Genomic DNA, 25372 nt, shown 5'->3' on the forward strand with positions numbered 1-25372 from the left:
GCAAGCAAGTCTTAGGATATCAAATTATCCTGTTTGGTGTTAGCCACATCTAAACTTTGATCAGGTCTCACGTGCACATAAGATACTCAGTGTTCGTTCTAGAGGTTATTCTTCTAGAGCGAACGACACCAAATAAACTTTTTTTTTATTATCCAGCACGTGTACTGTTCATATAACGGGTTAGAAAGTCACTGGTCGAGCAGGCGCTTCTGCCGTACTCTCATATATGCAGATTCAGACTAATTTTACAGAGGACATAGCAATGGGTTCATGGGACGATGCAATACTTTACCAACGTTACCACAGTTGTTTTCTGCTAGCGCTGTGACAGCTTTCTGCTGCCGCTGTGTAGGTTCTGCTTCTCGGTTGAGGAATTGCTGATAATGAGCTGTCTTTGCTGTGGCAACTTCCTGGTATTTTAGCACATCTTTCCGCTATTCCTCGACTTGCTCCCTTTGTTTCTTACACGTCTCGGCCCACACTATGGGCGTTGCTGTCTGTCTGCGTCGATTGCTCTCCTGCTGCGGTCTTGTTTGTGTGACCCTTCCTCACAGTGCCGGTTGTGCTTTCCGAAATTCCTGGAACACTGATCGTAGGGCTCTCCCCTCTGTCAGGGTACCTTCTGTAAACTTACATTATTGTGTAAAAAATAAAAACAATCAAATAATGGCGCTTCTATGGCAAAAACAGTCTCCGCTGCGGGCCGTTTATAAACAACAAAATAGAAGAACGCGCAGCATCTTTATCGACGGGCGCTGGCGCTCCGAAACGCGCAATTACTACAAAACCTAACTACATTTTATATGCTCAATTCTCCGTTCCCCATCCATTAGAGAAATCTAGGACAATCTCTCCCGTTCCTGCGTGGTTACAACGTATCTGTGGAGGTGCTTTGACACCGGAAGGCAGTCTCAGTTTAATTGAGAACTGACAGTTTATCACCGCACATATTTTCGGTACAGAAAGAAAGACATATTTCAAAAATGGTTCAAATGGCTCTGAGCACTATGGGACTTAACATCTGTGGTTATCAGTCCCCTAGAACTGAGAACTACTTAAACCTAACTAACCTAAGGACATCACACACATCCATGCCCGAGAAAGGATTCGAAGCTGCGAACGTAGCGGTCACGCGGTTCCACACTGAAGCGCCTAGAGCCGCACGGCCACACCGGCCGGCAGACATATTTCAAAGGAACTATTTCTAATGTTACAATGATGACATGTTTACTATAGGAGAAATACATCAAACATGCGGTTTGAAGTGCATACTCGCCTGATATGTGTGCAGGAAATCTACCCTGAGGAGGATCTCAACTGCGAGCGATGGGATAGCTAGAAAGACCGCCGAAACTGAGTGCGACTGACAGGTAAAGTCTAACTGCAGTTGGTGTCTAACGTCGGCGCATTTGTCTTGCACGGCGCCACGTACTTTGGGCCGTTGTAACGGTGATGTCGGCCACCCGCGGCCAGCGCTGCATCTGTGTAACACGTCTTCGCGTGTTACCGAGGCATGGCTGCCCGAGTCAAGCAAAGAGAGTACGGTAATTCTAGCTATCCATTTTGATATTTACGACCGGGCATTTTACATACACTGTTTTGTCCCCTTTTTCAAGCAAGAAATATCCCGGTCCCGTTTCCTACCTCTGTTCCGCCGTGTATCGTGCCGTCCGCACGTCGGTGCTGTGCGTTTGCATTTGCGTCACGCCTTTCTTCGATGTGGCGAAGGTCCAGGCGAGAGCCATTCTACCGCATCTCCCGCTGGGCGCCTGTCTCCCAAATTGCGTCGTGTGTCCCGTTCGTACTGTCTGTACGTGAAATTCGTTGAAATCTGACGTTTTCTGTTTTCTACTCCATAATGTACTTTGGACTTTCCTGAACATTATATAACACATTAAAAGCAAATTATAAACAGCCTACCAGTTGCAATGGATAAAGAATTCTTTACCTAGGTTTCAACAAATTTAAATTTGTCTTCTTCAGAAGGTGGCAATTTTACATTAGTATGGACATTAGTATGTACTAATTTATATTTACGTGACTAACCCTATTTCTAGGGATATATTTTAAGTTTGACGAATGGATCTATGCCGACATTTGTAAAAACTGCGATGGTACATTAATCCATACTAATGTAAAATTGCCACCTTCTGAAGAAGACAAATTTAAATTTGTTGAAACCTAGGTAAAGAATTCTTTATCCATTGCAACTGGTCGGCTGTTTATAATTTTATTACGTGGAACCGTTGCTGTTGTGCAGCTATGTTTAAAATACATTAAAATCAGACAATTGTGAGACCTTCAAATAATATTTTGAATGTTGACGTGTGATTATCGGCTATTTTTGTAGTAAGTCAACTTCTATTGGTTTTTATACGTAAATAAAATGACTGAGCGTAAAAGTAACTTGAAGAATCGCTAATTTGCGGCTAACAGATATGTGAGACCTGCATATTTTTCTGAAGTACTTTCGTTCATAGAATATCAACCGCTGAAAAGCCGAGTCATGCTTTTTGTCCACCTCCGCCCCTGTACGAATCTACACATAAACATTCTCTTCTTTTGGGACTGATGGAGGCAATCAAACGTATTTACAGAGATTTGGCAACTCCTGAGCTATTAAAGAAGTGTTTACATGGGAAGACCCAGAATGTTAATGAGTCCTTCAGTAACGTTGTCTGGTGCCGTGAGCCTAAAAATGTATTTGTTGGCCTGATGACTCTAAAGATAGCAATGTCTGATGCTGTAATAACTTTTAATGGTGGGAACTATGAAAGACTTAAGGTTCTGGAGAAGTTAGGGGTAAGATTTGAACAGAACACAGCTAAAGGACTGTGGGAACTGGATGAGCTTCGTGTACGTGAAGTAGAGTTAGCTGCTCAGCAAATGACAAAAGAAGCAAGAGAGAAAAGGAGGGAGGCAAGCACTGGGCTGTTGTGACACTGAAGAAGACACAGACTGTGGGACAGGGCAATTCTAGAGCTTAAAAGACGCAGAAATGTAGGTCTGTATAAGAACTTGTAACAGATATCTCTGAACTACTTTTTTGCAATAAATGACCCGTTTTCTAAAAAGTACTGATGGTACAGACATGAAATTTTCGTAGCATGCCAAGTGTGAGATTCAACACATATGGAAGTAGAATAATTAAAATATCCTAAGTTGTTTTGTTCTTAAGTTCATTTATTTAAAAAATTCTGTCAAAAAATTGAGTGTTTGAAAAAAAAATAACATGCCTCCACAATACAATTTTAGTAATATTTCTAGTTCAGTGTATCTAGAAGAATGCATTCAATAATTATGGGAAATTGTAAGTTGGTGCCTTAAAAAGTTTCCAAGATAATGGGTCACAAAATTCGGTAATGCATCATTGGCGGCACAGGGCATACGAGTGCCCCCCTTAACGCCAGTTGCTCCGGCCTACGGTGCCCGTTTCCTCCCGGGAAGTTTCGAGCCTGTCACGATCGACGGCCGATTCTCGGTGGCGGTGTAGGTTCCTCCCTCTTCGTGGGAGCGCCATTTTGTCGTACTCGAGGTTTGCCTGGTTCTTGTAGGAGGTGCTGAACGGAGGTGTGATATTGCAGCCCCAAATTTCGGAGGCAACTTAGTCCAACAAATCCTTATCAACTCCGCCGCTAAGCAGGATTGTCGACGTATTGGTTTCGTCGCACGAGATCTCTGAAAGACGCGACGGGGTCAGCATGTGAGCAGTCATTGTAATCTGGCAGCACAAGTATTGGAAGCTCTGTCCGCTACTGTTGTGAGACGGACCAAAACCCCCGAATAAATGCGGCACACGACGTACATTGCTCTGATAACGGTTGCTTTCTGACGGCTGCCTTGATTCTCAAATGATTGTACACGAATCTGATTCGGAGCGCTTCGCCCCAGGAAGCGGGCAAAGTATGATCGAACTGTGAAATTTACGCTTTGGCGTGTTGCAAATTTGAGGCGTCGGGGACAGTCGAGTGTTTTGACACTGAGACGAAGTGCTTTTCGCATTCTTCCTCGTTTTCTGACGTGCTCGCTGTGCCGTGAGCGGGAATCGGGTTGCCGCGCACCCTTCGTAAGGTGCTCAGTCGTTCCTGCAGTTCCCGGAATTCTTCGTCGTCGTCACTAACGTTTGTTGTTGTTGTTGTTGTTGTTGTCGTTGTGTACGAATTCCTAAGCGACCAAACTGCTGAGGTGGTCCCTAGACCTACACACTACTTAAACTAACGTATGCTAAGAACAACACACACACACACACCAGAGGGAGCACTCGAACCTCCAGCGGGAAGGGCCGCGCAATCCGGGACATGGCGCGTCCCACCCGGCCGGCCATTCCGCGCGGCCACTAACGTTTGTACGTCGGCCTACGCCACGAGCGCTATTATTGTCGTTCTTATTTTTAGGATCAATATTATGCAAATGATCAATTACTCATTAAATACTGATAATTTGGACAGTGCTAATAAAGGTATTGTTAGAATTACGCGAGAATAAAGAAAAAGCACCAGCAGCTGGATAGTGTAAGAGTAAAAGCAAAGGTTTCTCTCTTCAATGAGGCTGCTCTCTCTCCTTTCATAAAATTGTCAGTGTGAGCAGGAGAGTGATAGCTGTACCCGGTCGCTGATATTACTTTACATACGATGCTGAAGTTCCTGCTGCTGCCAGTCAGTGATTACCTTGACCCATTCAACACTCCTGACTTCTGTCCTTTACAATGGTATTTTCAGATCACGATGTATGAATGAATGGAGAAATGAATTGGGCATGTGTGTGTGTGTGGGTGGTTGGGTGTTTCTTTGAGGGAAAGAGGTGAAATGGTTTTGTGTGTAGTGTCAGCAAAGAAGAAAAAGTCAGAGGAATTCTGGTTACTCTGAAATATGGAGGACAGTTTTGTAATACTACACACACATTCTTTTATGTACCTGACTTTCAATCAGACATACCTGACATCTGATATATCCAACCAAGTTTAGCTCATGGTCCACTGTTTCACTTGCTTTTCCCCAGTGTTCAGTAGTTTTATGTTTTGCTCACGCAAATATGGAGGAAAAGCAATGATGACGACAATGTAATTGAATATTTCTCTGTTGTTCCAGAGCGGGAATTTCTTAAGAACAAGGAGAAGTATAATTTCGTGGAAAAATTTACCACTGTACCTTACTATGGTAAGTATAGATGTTTTCCTTCCTTTGTCGAGAGATGATGTGCTTTTTTGCACTTATCTAATAACCTATAATAATAATAATAACAATTATTATTATTATTATTATTATTATTATTATTATTATTACTATTACTATTATTATAGATAGGGTCATGAACAACTAAAATTTACCTAATAAACCATGTGAATGATTTGATACGAATAACTATATTATGGAAGTGTACCATCTGTTCAAGTTTGCGCACATTTCTGCTGTTTGAAATGTTATGATTTCTCCATAATTACCTTAGTATTTCATTATTAACTACCTGACTACCCGACATAGCACGCTTATGTATTTATTTCAGTTCATCCCTTCCTTCTCCCCCTCTGACCAACCCCTCCCTCCGCTCTCTCTATTACTCTAATGCTCTCACTTCTCTTTCTCAATCTATTCCTTCCCACTCTCTCCATCCTCTCCTGCCCCTCACTGGTCCCTCTGCTATTCCCTTCTCACTTTGTCGATCTCCTACGTCCCCCTCACTCTGACCATCACCAACCACCTCTCACTCTTTCCCTGTGATATCCCCTTCTCTCTTTCTCCATCTCTTCCTTCCCCCCCCCCTCTCTCTCTCTGTCCACCCCTCCCACCTTTTTCTCTGTCGCTCTGCTGTTCCCTCCCATCATTGTCTATCTCTTTCTTCCCCTCTCTCTGTCCATCCCCTCCCACCCCTCTCCCTAGCCCTCTGCTATTCCTTCCTCTATTTGTCCATCTCACCCTTCGCTCACTCTTTTTCCATCCTTCATATGCTGCTCTCTCTCTCTCTCTCTCTCTCTCTCTCTCTCTCTCTCTCTCGCCCTGCTACCTCCTCTTGTCAATGTCCATCTCCAACTTCCCTCTCTCTCTTTCAATCTCCTCCCACTCCTCTCTCTCTGTGCTGCTGCGACTCCCTCCTCTCTTTGTTTGCCTCATCTCTGTCTCTGTACATTTCCTCTTTCCTTTCTATGTCCATCACCTTTTCTCCTCTCACCCTTTCTGTCTCCTTCGCCTTCCTTTCTCTTTCAGTCTTCTCCTTTCCTCTCCATATGAATAATGTTCTAGATACACTCAGCGGTATACATGGATGCTGTCTAGTACATGTGTTGAGAATAGAGTACGTAACAAAGAAGTAATAAATTTAAACATCATGACTTCATGCCTGATGCACCAGATTTACTGCATGAACAGCGAGAATGTAGTAAGTGATACACAATTTTCCTTTCATCATTCTGTGGGTTGTAACAGAGGAAAATTGTATGACGGTTTGAAATTACGTAAAACATTTATTGCAAGTTACTAAGTGCTCTCGTTGTCAGATACCTGGTAGGGTGCAAAGTAGTAGCTATACACTATGCTACATGCACATTATGCCAGAAATAGTGTGCAAGTATCGACTGAAATACACTGAAGATTCATTACTATGAATTGTACTACGCAGAAAATATCGACCGAAAAAAGCATTTTCAGAAGTATGACAAAGTTCAAAAGTCAAAGAGTAAATAACTTCTTCAACGAGTAAATGTTTCCTTAATTCACGTAATAGTATTCAAATCACTAAATAACATCTACTAGAAACTTTATAAAGTAGCCTGAGATCTTCCTAAGAGCTCGAGCTATATCGTTACCAAATTTTATCAGAATCGTGCCAGCGGGTTGGTAATACTAAATTTAAACGTCATGCACCGTGTGGTCGTTTTTCACGTGTCTCAGTGTTTATGACGCCATATCCCCAGACCTGTGTCAGGCAGGCGGTCCTTACCCCCACAGCGATTATTGCCTGATAGTGAAGGATATGTTCCGTAGTTTGGTTGAAATTGGTGCAGTGGTTTATGAGGACGTGCGGCGTACACAAATAATCACACATCTATTTTTGTAATGTGCATAGTTTAAATCAGGCAGTCTCTGGTCCACTGTAATTATTAATATGCGTCAGTGATCTCCCACTAAATGTGGGAAATCATTAAAACTATGAAACTATTTGAAGATAACACAGGTATCATTGAAAGAGATGTGGAGTGTGATGTAAATTATATACCGAATAACATATCGAGCAAGACAGCCCTGAAGTTTGTGAAGAACAGCCGCTGTCAACAGCGATGTCACACAGAGGGCAGACTTCTTTCTGAGGATTTTTATAAGCAAAATATTTTTATCATAAAGGAGTAAGAAGACGACTGAAGAAATTGACGAGTTTTCTTCAATGCTCAACTATCACGATCTTGTACACGAACTGAATACTACTGAATCCCCTACAAGTACATTTTTATTTATACACAAGTGTGAGCGGTTTGGTGCTTCTCCTGTTTCGTCTCTACTATTTCATATAGAATAGTGTTTTAGGGTTGAGTGTACGTTCACAGAGAAATTCTTATTCCACAAAAATTGATCAGAATTAACTGTTGTACGCCTTCACAAATTTATGTAGGCTACTGTTTGCATAACTCGGAACTATAACTAAAATATTCCTATATCCTACTGACACTGATGAGCCGAAACATTACGACCACTGCCCACCACGAGGTTGAATATCGGCTGATGACGTTTGCGGGGACGTAACGCAGTAAGGAAAGTATATACACTACTGGCCATTAAAACTGCTACACTAAGAAGAAATGCAGATGATAAACGGGTATTCATTGTACAAATATATTATACTCGAACTGACATGTGATTACATTTTCACGCAATTTGGGTGCATAGATCCTGAGAAATCAGTACCCAGAACAACCACCTCTGGCCGTAATAACGGCCTTGATACGCCAGGGCATTGAGTCAAACAGACCTTCGATGGCGTGTACAGGTATAGCTGCCCATGCAGCTTCAATACGATACCACAGTACATCAAGAGTAGTGACTGGCGCGTTGTGACGAGCCAGTTGCTCGGCCACCATTGACCAAACGTTTCCAATTGGTGAGAGATCTGGAGAATGTGCTGTCCAGGGCAGCAGTCGAACATTTTCTGCATCTAGAAACGCCCGTACAGGACCTGCAACATGCGGTCGTAGATTATCCTGCTGAAATGCAGGGTTTAGCAGGGATCGAATGAAGGGTAGAGCCATGGGTCGTAACACATCTGAAATGTAACGTCAACTGTTCAAAGTGCAGTCAGTGCGAACAAGAGGTGACCGAGACGTGTAACCAATGGCACCGCATACATCAGGCCAGGTGATACGCCAGTATGGCGATGACGAATACACGCTTCCAATGTGTGTTCACCGCGATGTCGCCAAACACGGATGCGACCATCATGATTCTGTAAGAAGAACCTGGCTTCATCCTAAAAAATGACGTTTTGCCATTCGTGCACCTAGGTTCGTCGCTGAGTACACCATCGAAGGCGCTCCTGTCTGTGATGCAGCGTCAAGGGTAACCGCAGCCGTGGTGTCCGAGCTGATAGTCCATGCTGCTGCAAACGTCGTCGAACTGTTCGTGCAGATCGTTGTTGTCTTGCAGACGTCCCCATCTGTTGACTCAGGGATTGAGACGTGGCTGCACGATCCGTTACAGCCATGCGGATAAGATGCCTGTCATCTCGACTGCTAGTGATACGAGGCCGTTGGGATCCAGCACGGCGTTCCGTATTACCCTCCTGAACCCACCGATTCCATATTCTGCTAACAGTCATTGGATCTCGACCAACGAGAGCAGCAATGTCGCGATGCGATGAACCGCAATCGCGCTCGGCTACAATCCGATTTTTATCAACGTCGGAAAGGTGATTTCTCCTCCTTCCACGAGGCATCACAATAATGTTTCACCAGGCAACGCCGGTCAACTGCTGTTTGTGTATGAGAAGTCGGTTGGAAACTTTGCTCATGTCAGCCCGTTGTAGATGTCGCCACCGGCGCTAACGTTGTGTGAATGCTCTGAAAAGCTAATCATTTGCATATCACAGCATCTTCTTCCTGTTGGTTAGATTTCGCGTCTGTAGCAGGTCATCTTCTTACTGTAGCAATTTTAATGGCCAGTAGTGTATATAAGTGGATCAAAGATGGATGGAGTATCATTCTAGCGACGACACGGACCGCAAATGGGGAAATCCACCGACACAAGCGACTTTGACAAAGGTAATACTGCTATTACGCAGATCCTGTGAAATAGTAACTCGAAAACGGCATATCTGGTCGAATGTTCACGTGCTACTGCCGTGAGCAATTATGGAACATCTACAGAACTAGAGTGAAACCACCACAGGGCGATAAGTGGTTGGCCGTTCACGACTCTTCGCAGGACGTGGTATTTTTAGGCTGGATGCTCCGTAAAGCAGGACAGGTAGCGGTATGTGGCGTCTCTAGCGAAGGAGCACCACGCTGGTGCAGGCACGAGTGTTTAGCAGCTCAGCGTTCGTCGTACGTTGTTGGACATGGTTGTCCGCGACGCCTACGTGTTCGCATGTCGGCCCAACGACATCGTCAGTTAGGATTGCGGTGGTCATGGGATATTCGAAATTGGACAGTGGATCAATGGAAATGTGTCGCCTCGTCGGGTGTATCAGGTTTTTGTTACGCCAGGTCGACGGTCGTCTCCACAAAAGCCGTCATCGGGACCGGCAGAGGCTCGAAACGTGCGGCGCGCCTACGACGCAGGCCGCTGGCAGCAGTGTTGTGCTACGTGAGACAGTTCTCCTGCGCTCGCACGTGGGACCTGTGGCCGAAATCGAGGACACGCTGACAGCTGCGGACCATCTGCACCCCTTCTTGCGTTATGCCTTCCTCACCGGTGACGGCATCATCCAGCAGGACAATTGTCGGTGTCTGGAACCCAGGCGGTGCTACAGTTGTTTAAGGAGCATGATAGTGTACTCACGTCGATGCGTTCGCCATGAAATTTGCTTGATGTGATGTGAATCCAGTGAAACTCGTGGGTCGCTATCGCGCGCTGCCACCGCGTACACAAACCAGCGGCCCGCTGCTTAAGGACTTGTGTATGGACACCTGTTGTGACATTCGTCGAAAAACCTACCAACAAACAGTAGATTCCATGATGCGCGGAATTACTAATGTATTTCGTTCCCAAGACGGACCAACAAGTTATTAAACAGGTGCTCATAATATTTTGGCGCGTCGGTGTAGATGTCTTCATGGTATAAAGCGAGCAGTAGTACGGCCTTACGAAACAGGAAGTTCAGATCGTAGTGAACTGTCAACAATACAGAAATTATCCATATAGGATATGGAAACGATGCGCTTCTTTATAACAGAAGGTGGGTGTTTCATGATTTGAGCCGCAAATGACAAAGAAAATGTTTCTTGACTTCAGTTACAAATAAGAATATAAACTCGTCTTTGGCTCCTCTCGAGTGTTGGCTGCTTTGTTTGATTATGAGGAACACCCACTCATATGAAAAGCAAACCTGTGGCAGGAAAGAAAGGTGTTTGGTAATGAGAACAAAAAGATTTCAGATTTTCAACGGTAACTTGAATGGATGCATGAAATCCCTTCTGTTGTTAATGGCGATTCACGAAGTGCCAGTTGTATATTCTGAAATATCTATACATTAGGGAATTTACAGAGGCTCCATAGGGATTCCTTTACCTTGATCCAGTCACTCACAAATTGGTCTTTAAGGCCATCAGCACAATCAGGTCTCTTCTTACCTGCTGCAGATGTCATGTAGCTTTACTTGTTGGCTGCTGACACTCAACACCTACAGCAATTAATTTTTTGCGAATTTTCCAGGTACGACTCTGTACTCCATATTATTCCTGAAGGAACTCCTGCCGGCTTCGGCAGTTTGAGTAAGTTCTGATTCAGCTCTTTGACTCAGTTTGCTCTTCGTCTATATCCTTCTAGTCGAACAGAATAATAATGTCTGACTTATGCGGCTTACTCATTTTTGTGAAACTTATAGACCTTTAGCTATTTTTCTGTCTGTGAATACTGCTTTACGCGTAGTAAGACGTTTGCAACAGTAGGAGTTCTATCTGAAAGATAACTTATTTTGCCCATAACATTAAAGTATGCGAGAAAACAAGAGTCCTTAAAATGCTAATACGTATACCAAATACTAATAAAACTGTTTTAAAGTTGCTGTTTAAATATGTAACAGTTTTATAACTTACCTACATTACCTTTTTAATACACTAAACTGATGTCAGTAGTTTTTGAGACGGTATCAAAATCAAACGACGAACAATTAAATACCTTATGCTGCGTTAATAACCGTAGACAGAGATGACTTTAGTATTCCTAATCTTTGTTATCACAACGCCTTATATGCTACCAATGAAAGTCAACACAATCAAAAAATTGACTTGAAGTACAAGTTTTGAAATTCCTTAGAATTACGTCTAGACTGTATTTCTGTTAATAATTTATATCGTGCTTTGTGTTACCGCAACAGACAATGGAAGTATAGTATTTAGTTTCGAAATCATTGATAACTATTTGAGATACACATATCTAGCATTTACACTTCCGACCAATACAACGATCATAATTAAACGCCTCAGCTTAAGGACGTGGGAAACTATTAGATGATGTAGTTTAAAGTTCATTGAAATATATATTTGAACCAATCTTGACAACAACTGTACAATTTATGTAACAGCAAGAAAACCTGATTTGAAGAAATGACACATGATTGTGCGTCTACATCAACACTCGCGAACCACAGTTAAAGACGTCACACACGGTTCCTTCGTTTGTACCACATACTAGGTTTGTTTCCCATTTCAGTCGCGATTGGAGCGGTGGGAGAATGACTGATTACATTCTTCTGTGTACGCCTTAATTAGTGTAATCTTTCACCCTTTCTTCAGACCTATACAAGTTAAAATTGTTTGTTGTTTCCGTGATACTCCGCCGTAAATCAAACAATCCTGTGACCATTTGCCACTTTTGCCCTCGTTAAGACAATAAGTCTGGCCCCTTGTGCTACGTAATCGCCGCCTAACACCAGCTTGTGCAGTGACGATGGTGAGCTGGGTTTCATTATTCAACGGTTTCTCAGGGTGAAGAAAATTTTCTAGTTACGTTTGTTGTTGAACTCCGGCAGTTTCGCCGATACTGAAGCACCATTATGTGAATCAAGATTTGCTAAATCTATGACATCTACGAAATCTCTGGCCTTTCTAGCAACAGTACCTTATATTATTACGTAAGGTGAACATGACGGCTAAAGATCAACACTGAACGTGACTGCCGGCATGGCCACTAACTCACAAAAAATAAAAAACAAATTCTTACGTGGTTGACCATGTTTAATAATCTCACAAAGCAATATTGTGACTTAACTGTAATGTGTACTAATGGATCGAAGCCGAGGAACATTTCGTAGTGTTCTATACTATTCCAACTGTGTATATGGCTCTGAGTTAAAAGCCAACTAGAGGTCCGCGGAGAACATTGTCACAATAGAGAAAAGTGACGTTTAATATTTAGAACTATATTTAAGATACTGCCATCCTTTCAAGGGAAATTGCCAAATACTTGGATAGAAAAGGCGAAGAAAAAGCGGAAGTCAACAACCCAATAATGGGAAACCTCTTTAGAGTTAATAAATAATCACTAAATAGTAAAATGGATAAATCATAATGCAGATCTGTGTTGTTAGTTCCGTAGTGATTACACAGCTACACTCATTTGGCTTTCTGTTTCCACCTAGATTAAGAAGCATAGAGCATTCAGAAGAGCAATGTGCTTTATAACTTGTGTCAAACGGTATTTCAGATAAAATTGTAATTATAACATACCATATAGCGGTGTTCTTCTTATGTCTGTTGAATAGATCAGGGAACTGTGTACTAAATACAATAAAAAGTAACTGGTATTCAGTGCTACTCTAAATTCTTCCGTTTAGGATGCATGTGTGTTATGAGAACTGTATGTTTCCATGAATGGTGTCAGTGTCCACAATTATTATATCTAATATGTAATTTGATTCTTCTTCTTATGCCTGTTTTGTTAGTGTCAAGGCTGTGGCCACAAGTAAATACCAGGATGGTCGTCTCAAGATGGCGTGTGCAGGAGGAAGGGTTTTTTTAATAGTGTGAGGGTTGTGGACAGTAGGAAAATCCAGGATGGTCGACTTAGGACGGCATGAGGAGGAGGATCTGTTGTGTACTCCCAGCTCTCCGGCAGTTGTGGAATAAGAAGAGCTCAGTTAACAACAGCATTCTCAATGGAGTAAGACAATCATACAGAGATTGATGCCGGCGAGCAGATGGTATGCGTATACTCTCCAGGCCGCAGTTGCTACCTCACAAAAGCAGGCGGCGGCATGATGGCTCATGGCAGTGCGAGAATGCTAAGGAGGTCAGCGTTCCTTCAGCGAAGCGGTAGCGCTTGGTGCGGCCTCTCAGATGGAAGACTGACGTCATGTGCTGCCAGGTGAGAGGGGCGTGTGATGGATATCTGGCCATTCCCAGCAGTCGGTCAGGTGTGTGTCGACCTGGTGTGCAGGCACCGAAACCAGGACCCATTGCAAATGAACAGAAGAAAAAAAAAGAAATATTAGGATTTAGTGTCCTGTCGATACCGAGGTTACTGGATACAGAACATAAGCGATAGTGAAGGGAATCAGTGATGCCCTTCAAAAGGCAAACATACCATAATAGCCTGGTCAGCTTAAGGAAATACAGGAAACCTAAATGTGGATGGACTGATATAGATTTCAATCAACGTCCTCCTGAATGCTAACAACTTTACCATCTCACTCGGTCAAATGCTCAGAGTCACGCTAGAGGTGGTAACCTCTTTGTACACTACTGGCCATTAAAACTGCTACACCAAGAGGATGACGTGCTACAGACGCGAAATTTAACCGAGAGGAAGAGGATGCTGTGATATGCAAATGATTAGCTTTTCAGAGCATTCACACAACATTGGCGCCGGTGGCGACACCTACAACGTGCTGACATGAGCAAAGTTTCCAACCGATTTCTCATACACAAACAGCAGTCGACCGGCTTTGCGTGGTGAAACGTTGTTGTGATGCCTCGTGTAAGGAGGAGAAATACGTACCATCAACTTTCCGACTTTGATAAAGGTCGGATTGTAGCCTATTGCGAATGCGGTTTATCGAATCGCGACATTGCTGCTCGCGTTGGTCCAGATCCAATGACTGTTAGCAGAATATGGAATCGATGGGTTCAGGGGAGTAATACGGAACGCCGTGCTGGATCCCAACGGCCTCGTATCACTAGCAGTCGAGATGACAGGCATCTTATCCTCATGGCTGTGACGGATCGTGCAGCCACGTCTCGATCCCTGAGTCAACAGATAGGGACGTTTGCAAGACAATAACCATCTGCACGAACAGTTCGACGACGTTTGCAGCAGCGTGGACTATCAGCTCGGAGACCGTGGCTGCGGTTACCCTTGACGCTGCATCACAGATATGTGCGCCGGCGATGGTCTACTCAACGACGAACCTTCGAGCACGAATGGCAAAACGTCATTTTTTCGGATGAATCCAGGTTCTGTTTACAGCATCATGATGGTCGCATCCGTGTTTGGCGACACCGCGGTGAACGCACATTGGAAGCGTGTTTTCGTCATCGCCATACTGGCGTATCACCCGGCGTGATGGTATGGGGTGCCATTGGTTACACGTCTCGGTCACCTCTTGTTCGCACTGACGGCACTTTGAACAGTGGGCGTCACATTTGAGATGTGTTACGACCCGTGGCTCTACCCTTCATTCGATCCCTGCGAAACCCTACATTTCAGCAGGATAATCCACGACCGCATGTTGCAGGTCCTGTACGGGCGTTTCTGGATACATAAAATGTTCGACTGCTGCCCTGGCCAGCACATTCTCCAGATCTGTCACCAATTGGAAACGTCTGGTCAATGGTGGCCGGGCAACTGGCTCGTCACAATACGCCGGTCACTACTCTTGATGAACTGTGATATCGTGTTGAAGCTGCATGGCAGCTGTACCTATACTCGCCATCCAAGCTCAATGCCGAGGCGTATCAAGGCCGTTATTACGGCCAGACGTGGTTGTTCTAGGTACTGATTTCTCAGGATCTATGCACCTAAATTGTGTGAAAATGTAATCACTTGTCAGTTCTAGTATAATATATTTGTCCAATGAATACCCGTTTGTCACCTGCATTTCTTCTTGGTGTAGCAATTTTAATGGCCAGTAGTGTATTTTGAGCTTCACTACCATCAGTTCTAGGACTGGCTTGTAGACAGCGGCTAGTGGATCAACAGGCTACGTGTAGTCGAAGCTGACTGATCCACGTGGAACCTATGGCTAGCACAGAGTATGTTTGTTTAGGCATCGGCAGTAGTCAAAACAGGGCACTGGTAGGGCATGAGCAGCATGTACCTATAATTTCTGCAGCCAGGTCTGTTGTGGTAAGGGCCCATATTTGATCACGTATGTGACCGAGGCTGCACATACACTCCTGGAAATGGAAAAAAGAACACATTAACACCGGTGTGTCAGACCCACCATACTTGCTCCTGACACTGCGAGAGGGCTGTACAAGCAATGATCACACGCACGGCACAGCGGACACACCAGGAACCACGGTGTTGGCCGTCGAATGGCGCTAGCTGCGCAGCATTTGTGCACCGCCGCCGTCAGTGTCAGCCAGTTTGCCGTGGCATACGGAGCTCCATCGCAGTCTTTAACACTGGTGGCATGCCGCGACAGCGTGGACGTGAACCGTATGTGCAGCTGACGGACTTTGAGCGAGGGCGTATAGTGGGCATGCGGGAGGCCGGGTGGACGTACCGCCGAATTGCTCAACACGTGGGGCGTGAGGTCTCCACAGTACATCGATGTTGTCGCCAGTGGTCGGCGGAAGGTGCACGTGCCCGTCGACCTGGGACCGGACCGCAGCGACGCACGGATGCACGCCAAGACCGTAGGATCCTACGCAGTGCCGTAGGGGACCGCACCGCCACTTCCCAGCAAATTAGGGACACTGTTGCTCCTGGGGTATCGGCGAGGACCATTCGCAACCGTCTCCATGAAGCTGGGCTACGGTCCCGCACACCGTTAGGCCGTCTTCCGCTCACGCCCCAACATCGTGCAGCCCGCCTCCAGTGGTGTCGCGACAGGCGTGAATGGAGGGACAAATGGAGACGTGTCGTCTTCAGCGATGAGAGTCGCTTCTGCCTTGGTGCCAATGATGGTCGTATGCGTGTTTGGCGCCGTGCAGGTGAGCGCCACAATCAGGACTGCATACGACCGAGGCACACAGGGCCAACACCCAGCATCATGGTGTGGGGAGCGATCTCTTACACTGGCCGTACACCACTGGTGATCGTCGAGGGGACACTGAATAGTGCACGGTACATCCAAACCGTCATCGAACCCATCGTTCTACCATTCCTAGACCGGCAAGGGAACTTGCTGTTCCATTAGGACAATGCACGTCCGCATGCATCCCGTGCCACCCAACGTGCTCTAGAAGGTGTAAGTCAACTACCCTGGCCAGCAAGATCTCCGGATCTGTCCCCCATTGAGCATGTTTGGGACTGGATGAAGCGTCGTCTCACGCGGTCTGCACGTCCAGCACGAACGCTGGTCCAACTGAGGCGCCAGGTGGAAATGGCATGGCAAGCCGTTCCACAGGACTACATCCACCATCTCTACGATCGTCTCCATGGGAGAATAGCAGCCTGCATTGCTGCGAAAGGTGGATATACACTGTACTAGTGCCGACATTGTGCATGCTCTGTTGCCTGTGTCTATGTGCCTGTGGTTCTGTCAGTGTGATCATGTGATGTATCTGACCCCAGGAATGTGTCAATAAAGTTTCCCCTTCCTGGGACAATGAATTCATGGTGTTCTTATTTCAATTTCCAGGAGTGTAGTTGGGCCACAGCGTGAGGAGATTCATATCGCCACAGTGACAGACTGGGGTCTTGCTCTACGCTGTGCCACCAGTATTCAAACCCCGGCATCAGAATATTTACTGCACCAAATCCCAGGCTGCCCGCATGTGAAGGGGGTGGCCTGCATAGAAGACTGCATTGCAGGGACCCAGATTCAATCCCCAGAACCACCAGGGATTTTTCCTTGGTGAGAAGACTCAGATGGGGTTCACTCAGCCTCAGGAAGCCAGTTGGGGTTGGGGTTGGGTTCTTTGGGGGAAGAGACCAAACAGCGAGGTCATCTGTCTCATCGGATTAGGGAAGGATGGGGAAAGAAATCGGCCGTGACCTTTCAAAGGAACAGACCTGGCATTTGCCTGGAGGTATTTAGGGAAATCACAGAAAACCTAAATTTATATTGCCAGACGCAGGATTGAATTGTCGTCCTCCCGAATGCGAGTCCAGTGGGAGGACAGTTGAGAGGCAACATGATTGATAAGTAATGGCTTCAGGCCAAGAAAACAGACAGCTGCGGGGAGAGTGGTGTGCTGAACTGTGCCCCTCCATGCCATACCCAGCGACACCACTGGCATCGGATGACATTGCGGCTGGTCGGTACTTGTGGGCCTGTCAGTGTTAGTGGATGGAGTTTATGTTTGCTCACCATTGGTTGCTGCTAAACCTGTGAAATACTTGAGGTAAGATAGTATTATTTTCACTCCATTACACCATGCACAATTTACACACTGTCTTTTCTTCGTTTTCACTCCATTACATGGTTCATGTAGACTGGTACACTTACAACTCCTCGGACTTAGGGGGTGGACTGGAAGTATGGGGTGCAGACCGTTCTCTGCTGTTGATAGACATACAATATGCCAGCGTGGATTGGGACTAACATGGCACCCGAAAACGAAATCCGTTTAACATACCCTCCACTGGCACTTGGTGCGATGCTGCTGAACACTTTGGACATCTCTTCCGCGCTGATGCACCTCTTCTGCGGGGCTATAAACTCGTCGAGAGAACTGAATACGGTAGGATACAAGATAATAGTCAGATATGTCTGGTACCTACCTAGCAGTATCCATAGAGGATTACTGTGCAAAAACGTAATTACATACATTAGCTTAGAGCAGCAGCCCCTATTACTATTGCCAGTAGCCGAAAAGACGGCCCCAATATGTGGCACATTATACCCATTAGTAAGTTCCTGCAGTTCAAAGCGTTCTGTTCCCCTTGAGAGTCCCTGTTCATAGCATCGCGTATAAACTAGAATTGGGTCATATACTGAGCATATCTGGTGAGGCCCTGTCTTCTGTAAACATTGTTGGGCTGCGAAAACGTCCCACGGGCAACCTCCTGCACCAGTCCCCCGAGAAACAGTTCTATCTAAGAAGTCTCCGTGACAGTTTGGACTACCCAAGAGGAGGTACCACGATCTGTTCTCTTCAGCACTGCCACTGCTCGTCTGCTGGCATGAACGTGTGGTTCTTCCCATCTTTTGTAACCGGCAACACTTTTGTTGTTCCAGTATATACAACTCTTTGCAAGGTCCCCCATCATGCAGAATACAAGTAAATCACGTAACATTCATATCTGTTGGTGGTGCCCATTACTTGTTAATTAGCTGGCACGTGAATTACTCCTTCCTCCAAAGTTCCATCTGAATCCAAAACATGAAAATACTCATCATCCTCTTTTTTTTTTTGTGCCATCAGTCTTCTGATTGTTTGGATGCGGCCCGCCACGAATTCCTTCCCTGTGACAACCTCTTCATCTCAGTGTAGCACTTCCACATCTGCATCTACGTCCATACTCCGCAAGCCACTTGACGGTGTGTGGCGGAGGGTACCTTGAGTACCTCTATCGGTTCTCCCTTGTATTCCAGTCTCGTATTGTTCGTGGAAAGAAGGACTGTCGGTATGCCTCTGTGTGGGTTCTAATCTCTCTGATTTTATCCTTATGGTCTCTTCGCGAGATATACGTAGGAGGGAGCAATATACTGATTGACTCCTCGGTGAAGGTATGTTCTCGAAACTTCAACAAAAGCCCATAACGAGCTACTGAGCGTCTCTCCTGCAGAGTTTTCCACTGGACTTTATCTATCATATCCGTAACGCTTTCGCGATTACTAAATGATCCTGTAACGAAGCGCGCTGTTCTCTGTTGGATCTTCTCTATCTCTTCTATCAACTCTATCTGGTATGGATCCCACACTGCTGAGCTGTATTCAAGCATTGGGCGAACATGTGTACTGTAACCTACTTTCTTTGTTTTCGGATTGCATTTCCTTAGGATTCTTCCAATGAATCTCAGTCTGGTATCTGCTTTACGGACGATCAACTTTACATGATCATTCCATTTTAAATCACTCCTAATGCGTACTCCCAGATAATTTATGGAATTAACTGCTTCCAGTTGCTGACCTCCTATATGGTAGCTAAATGATAAGGGATCTATCTTTCTATGTATTCGCAGCACATTACACTTGTCTACATTGAGATTCAATTGCCATTGCCTGCACCATGCAGATCCTCCTCCATTTCAGTACAATTTTCCATTGTTACAACCTCTCGATATACCACAGCATCATCCGCAAAAAGCCTCAGTGAACTTCGGATGTCATCCACAAGGTCGTTTATGCAACCTACGTCTTCAATTATTTGCTGGATGTATTCCAATTTCTGTCTTCCTCTACAGTTTGTCCCTCTACAGCCCCCTCTAGTACCACGGAAGTCGTTTCCTGATGTCTTAACCGATGTCTTATCATCCTGTTCCTTCTCCTTATTAGTGTTTTCCACATATTCCTCTCGATTCTGCGGAGAACCTTCTCATTCCTTACCTTATCAGTCCATCTAATTTTCACCATTCGCCTGTAGCACCACATCTCAAATGCTTCGAATCTGTTTCCCACCGTCCATGTTTCACAACCGTAGAATGCTGTAATCCATATTTACCTTCTCATTCCTCAAATTAAGGACCATGTTTGATACTAGCAGACTTCTCTTGGCCAGGAATGCCCCTTTGGCCATTGCTGGTCTGATTTTAATGTCCTCCTTGCTCCGTCCGTAATTAGTTATTTGACTCCCTAGTTAGGAGAATTTCTTAACTTCATCTACTTCGTGGCCATCGATCCTGATGTTAAGTTTCTCGCTATTCTCAATTCTGCTACTTCTCATGACTTCCTTCTTTCTTCTATATACTCTCAATCCATATTCTGTACTCATTAGATTGTTCATTCCATTCAGCAGATCATGTAATTCTTCTTCACTTTCACTCCAGATAGCAATGTTATCAGCGAATCGTATAGTTGACACCCTTTCACCTTGAATTTTAATTCCACTCTTGAACCTTTCTTGCGTTTCCATCATTGCTTCTTCGATGTACATATTGAACAGTAGGGTCGAAGACTACATCCCTGTCCGAATCCTTTTTAATCCAAGCACTTCGTGAATTTTATACATAGTGGATGCTGCTGAGCTCCGTGACTGTTCCTTTATATGGAGTAGAAAAATTTCCGCTACCAATCACAATAAAGATTATTTATTCGTCACACTACCGGTTTCGGGCTTGTGCCCATCCTCAGGCTTTTATACATTCATGTACATGTTTATATTGCTGGAGATAAATAAAGATGAAGCATCATTATTATAAGTACGCCGGCCGGCATGGCGGGGGGTTCTAGGCGCTGCAGTCTGGAGCCGAGCGACCGCTACGGTCGCAGATTCGAATCCTGCCTCGGGCATGGATGTGTGTGATGTCCTTAGGTTAGTTAGGTTTAAGTAGTTCTGAGTTCTAGGGGACTGATGACCACAGAAGTAAGTCGCATAGTGCCCAGAACCATTTGAACCAACTATTATAATTACGCTGTGGAGACAGTTATTCCATATAGTTGCAATTTTGTTATCATTTTCACGTCCATATTTCAGTCTTATAAAGTTTAGCTGCGTATTTCACTATTACGGTGTGCACTCGTGAAATACACTGTGTTTATATACAGGCATGTAGGCTATACATTTTACATTGTCGACCGCTTTTTCCAGGTCGACAAATCGTATGAACGTGTCTTGATTTTCCTTTTGTCCTACTTCCATTATCAACCGCAACGTCAGTAATGCCTCTCTCGTCCCTTTACTTTTCATAAAGCCAAACTGATCGTCACCTAGCACATCCTCGTTTTCTTTTCCATTCTTCTGTATGTTATTTTTGTCAGCAACTTGGATACAAGAGCTGTTAAGCTGATTGTGCGATAATTCTCGCACTTGTCAGCTCTTGCAGTCTTCGGAATTGTGTGGATGATATTTTTCCGAACGTCAGATGGTATCTCGCCAGATTCATACATTCTACACACCAGCGTGAATAGTCGTTTTATTGCCACTTCCTCCAATGATTTTAGAAACTCAGATGGGATGTTATCTATCCCTTCTGCCTTATTTGATCTTAAGTCCTCAAAAGCTCTTTTGAATGATACCAATACTGGATCGCCTATCTAAATCGATTCCTGTATCTTCTTCTACCGCATCAGACCAAACTTCCCCCTCATAGCGGCCCTCAGTGTATTCTTTCCACCTGCTCGCTCTCTCCTTTGCACTTAGCAGTGGAATTCCCATTGCACTATTAATGTTACCACGCATGCTTTTAATGTCACCGAAGATTGCTTTGACTTTCCTGTATACTGAGTCTGTCCTTCCGACAAACATTTCTTTTTCGATGCCCTTATATTTCTCATGCAGCCATTTCGTCTTAGCTTCCCTGCACTTTCATTTATTTCATTCCTCAGCGACTTGTATTTCTGTATTCCGGAGTTTCCCGGACCATTTTTATACTTGCTCCTTTCATCGATCAACTGAAGTATTTGTTTTGTTATCCATGGTTTCTTCGTAGTTACCTTCTTTATACCAATGTTTTTCGTTACAACTGCAATGGTGGCCCATTTTAGAGATGTCCATTCCTCTTCAGCTGTACTGCCTACTGAGCTATTCCTTATTGCTGTATCTATAACCTTAGAGAACTTGCACGTATCTCGTCATTCCTTAGTACTTCCGTATCCCACTTCTTTGCGTATTGATTCTTTCTGACTAATGTCTTAAACTTCAGCCTACTCTTCATAACTACTACATTATGATCTGAATCTACTCGTGTATCTGCTCCTCGGTACGACTTACAGTCCAGCACCTGATTTCGAAACCTCTGTCTGACCATGATGTAATCTAACTGAAATCTTCCCGTATCACTCTTTCTTTTTTCCAAGTATACCTCCTCCTATTGTGGTTCTTTGCCCCCGTGGTTCACTAATAAGTGGTCGTGTGTCTGTCTCAGTATTCGCTATTACTAGCTGAAATTTGTTACAGAACTCAATTAGTCTTACTCCTCTCTCATTCCTGGTCCCAAGCCAATATTCTCCTGTAACCTTGTACTCCTTCCCTTACCACTGCTTTCCAGTCCCCCGTGACTACTAATTTTTCATCTTTCCCTTCTGGATGTATGTTCACATTAACATCACCCATTGTACTACATAACTTTCAAGTAACTTCGTATTCCAATGTCCTATCCATTCCTGATATTTGAGGTGCTTTGTATTGCCTTTTTGTACCAGACACCATATCTTTCATAAAGTTCTTGCAGATTCTTTACAGGCTCTCCATCGTTCCCCATTATTACCTCTAATAGTGATGGGAGTCTATGGCCATATGCTGTGTATATGGCGATGGGCACAAACTTCCGTGAACCTTACATATGGTAACCATGAATACAAATCGTTACAATGACTATTTACACAATGACTTAACATCTTCCCTATTGTTTAATAACATCACTCTGTTCTCCTATTCACGTATGGGTGTAATGCACTTGCCCTTAAAGTACAGAAATGTAACAAAAGACAAAGCTAGTTCACTAACTCTGACATGAAATTGATGAACTGATCCATAATCAATGTCTCTGGAGCTCTGAACTTCAACAACCAGTTATTTACCATGGCCTGAGATCTTTGTCCACTTACTAATTTGGGATAGCTACCATGTCCCCACATACTGCACAAAATGACTTTGTGTGTGAGCACATAGCAGTTTCTTGCCAGATTTTGGCCCAAAAGCCTACAATATCCATGTCATTAATTTGATACGGCCTACTAACTTCGTGTGTACTTTCAGTAGAATGCACTGATGGCTTACATCAGTAACAGTGTGCTTGGTACACTGTTATTCACATATAATTCCACATCCTGTTTCTGTGTATGCCACCATTACTGTTCAACCACATGTCATTATGTGGTTCTTTGCCCCCGTGGTTCACTAATAAGTGGTCGTGTGTCTGTCTCAATACTTCCTCTCGCAGCATGGCTGGAACTACAACATGTGGTCCAAGATTTGTTATCTTGTGTAACAATGTCACACACAATGAACTGTGGCTGTGTTACAAATAGCTTACAGTGCTTGGCAGCTGCTTGTGCTTTATGACACTTTACATTGGTGTGAATTTCTCTTCATAAAACACCACCCATTCTACTGGAGTTATCTGCATGCCAATGAATCTTACTAGGTTGGTGGATTTCTTTAAAATCGTCTCGCTAAGGTTCTGTACACAACGCGTTAACCTGCTTCATGGATATGTCAACATAAATAGCCACTGTAAAGCTGTGTGCCCAATTATTACTTTGAGTTTGCTACCACTTAAGTAACACTGTAAGTGTAGTATGCCGTATGTGAAACTCAGCATTTGCTTCTCCATAGCAAAATAGCTCCTTTCTGTTTTTTTAGCTGATATGAGGCATAGGCTACTGAATGATCCGTTACATTTACCTTCAAATTCAATACACAGCAAAGTACCAGATTTCTGGCATTACATGACAACATGAATTCCGACTCACCGTCTTAAAAAGTCAACGTCAGAACAGTTCTCAAGAATTACTTTAATTTACTGACTACATCTTCACTCTATGATTTCCAACAAAATTTTACTCCCTTTTTTTTAGAGAGTCGTTGTGCTATATATGCAAGTTTTGGTGGAAACTTTCTGTAATAAATTACTAAACAGAAAAAAATGCTGTAATTCCTCCTCCATACTAGGTGCTGTAATTTTTTTTTGTCTTTACTGATATAAGCTCTATCCGTAATCCATATTGACCAATCACATAGTGTAAATTTCATCCCACCTGTTGTGTGAAATGACATTTCCACATATTGACAGTGAGTGGTAGATGTGCTGCAAATAACCTCTAATACACTCCCTCTAGGTGTAGAATATGTTCTTCCACTTCGTTAAAATTATGTCATCCGAATATATTATACACTGCCTTGATATTAACCCTGGAACATGTCTATGTAAGGAACAATGAAATATACGAGCTAGTTGCATTCTTTAATCCCGTCAGCATAAAATGATATTGGTGATATCACAATGGAACCGTAAACGCCGTTTTGAGGGAGTCCTCCAGTGCTGCTTCTAGCTGATGATTACAACTCTGCAGATACATGATGCAAAAGTATTCGTACTGCTCTAAATTTTTCAAAATTTCAATTATATTTTGAATAAGATAAGCGTCTGTAGTCATACCACTACAAAGATATCTTTAGCCACCGCGAAAAAGATAAGATTTGATTCCATTACTCTTTTGGAACAATGATCACCACAAGGGCTCATACTTTCCTAGTTAATACTGTTCCATAACCATTGACCGTAGAGTCCTCCATCACTGATTGTAGGTGATGAGGTATGTGGTGTTTCTTATGATACACAAGCAGCTCGTTCCTACTTAGAATTCTGTACTTTGTCACCAGCGTTAAGGGCAAAGATCCACGAGTATATGCGATTGCAGTCTTTCTCGGTGTATTCCAATCATGAATTTTTCTCGGGTTATCAGCCTAGTTGTGGCGTCGTCTTGTCGCAGCGTTCCGATGAGTTTCGTACCCATCATCTTCTGGCGAAGTGTCAGGATGCTGCTGCCGCTGCTCTCATCTTTTACTTTCCCCTCTTTGGGGAAGTGTGAGGGGTAGTTTGTAGCCTTTCGGCTTTTACTCCCCTGGGTACGTGTGTGTGTGTGATTATTTCTGTAGTTTTTTGGTGTCTGTGATATATAATGACTGTTGTGTTTGTGTCTGGTATTTGCCTGAGGTTGGCGAGATGTTTGGTGTTATATGGGAAGGAGCAGGATTTGGGATTGGATACTGGGATTTTCTCTTCGACGTAATCGTCGAAGATCGTCATGGGGCAATTGTGCTTGTCGCGGGACGTATCATACCGACCTAGGGAGTGGATGAGGGCGCTTCCTGATCTGGAAGAACCCTCACAGAAGGCCCTTGTCAGATCTTGGAAACGCTCTCTCAGGAGTGGGATTTCGGCTGCGGCGTGCAGATCATCTATGAGGAATCCCAGAGGTAAATGCAAAGCCCTCCTGAGGGCACGGTTCTGCAGCC

The 25372-nt window shown here is 44.2% G+C and overlaps 1 protein-coding gene across 1 annotated transcript in view; it reads left to right on the plus strand.

Annotated features, from left to right (window-relative positions):
* The window catches only part of LOC126416585 (uncharacterized), a 418464-nt gene that overhangs the window by 130644 nt on the left and 262448 nt on the right, over window positions 1-25372 (plus strand). Inside the window, exon 5 of the mRNA XM_050084337.1 lies at window positions 5088-5156. Coding sequence (XP_049940294.1) covers window positions 5088-5156 — 69 coding nt within the window. The remainder of the gene's footprint in view (window positions 1-5087; window positions 5157-25372) is intronic.

The sequence above is a fragment of the Schistocerca serialis genome, chromosome 8 (genome assembly GCF_023864345.2).
Source record: "Schistocerca serialis cubense isolate TAMUIC-IGC-003099 chromosome 8, iqSchSeri2.2, whole genome shotgun sequence".
In the NCBI taxonomy this organism is placed as follows: Eukaryota; Metazoa; Arthropoda; class Insecta; order Orthoptera; family Acrididae; genus Schistocerca; species Schistocerca serialis.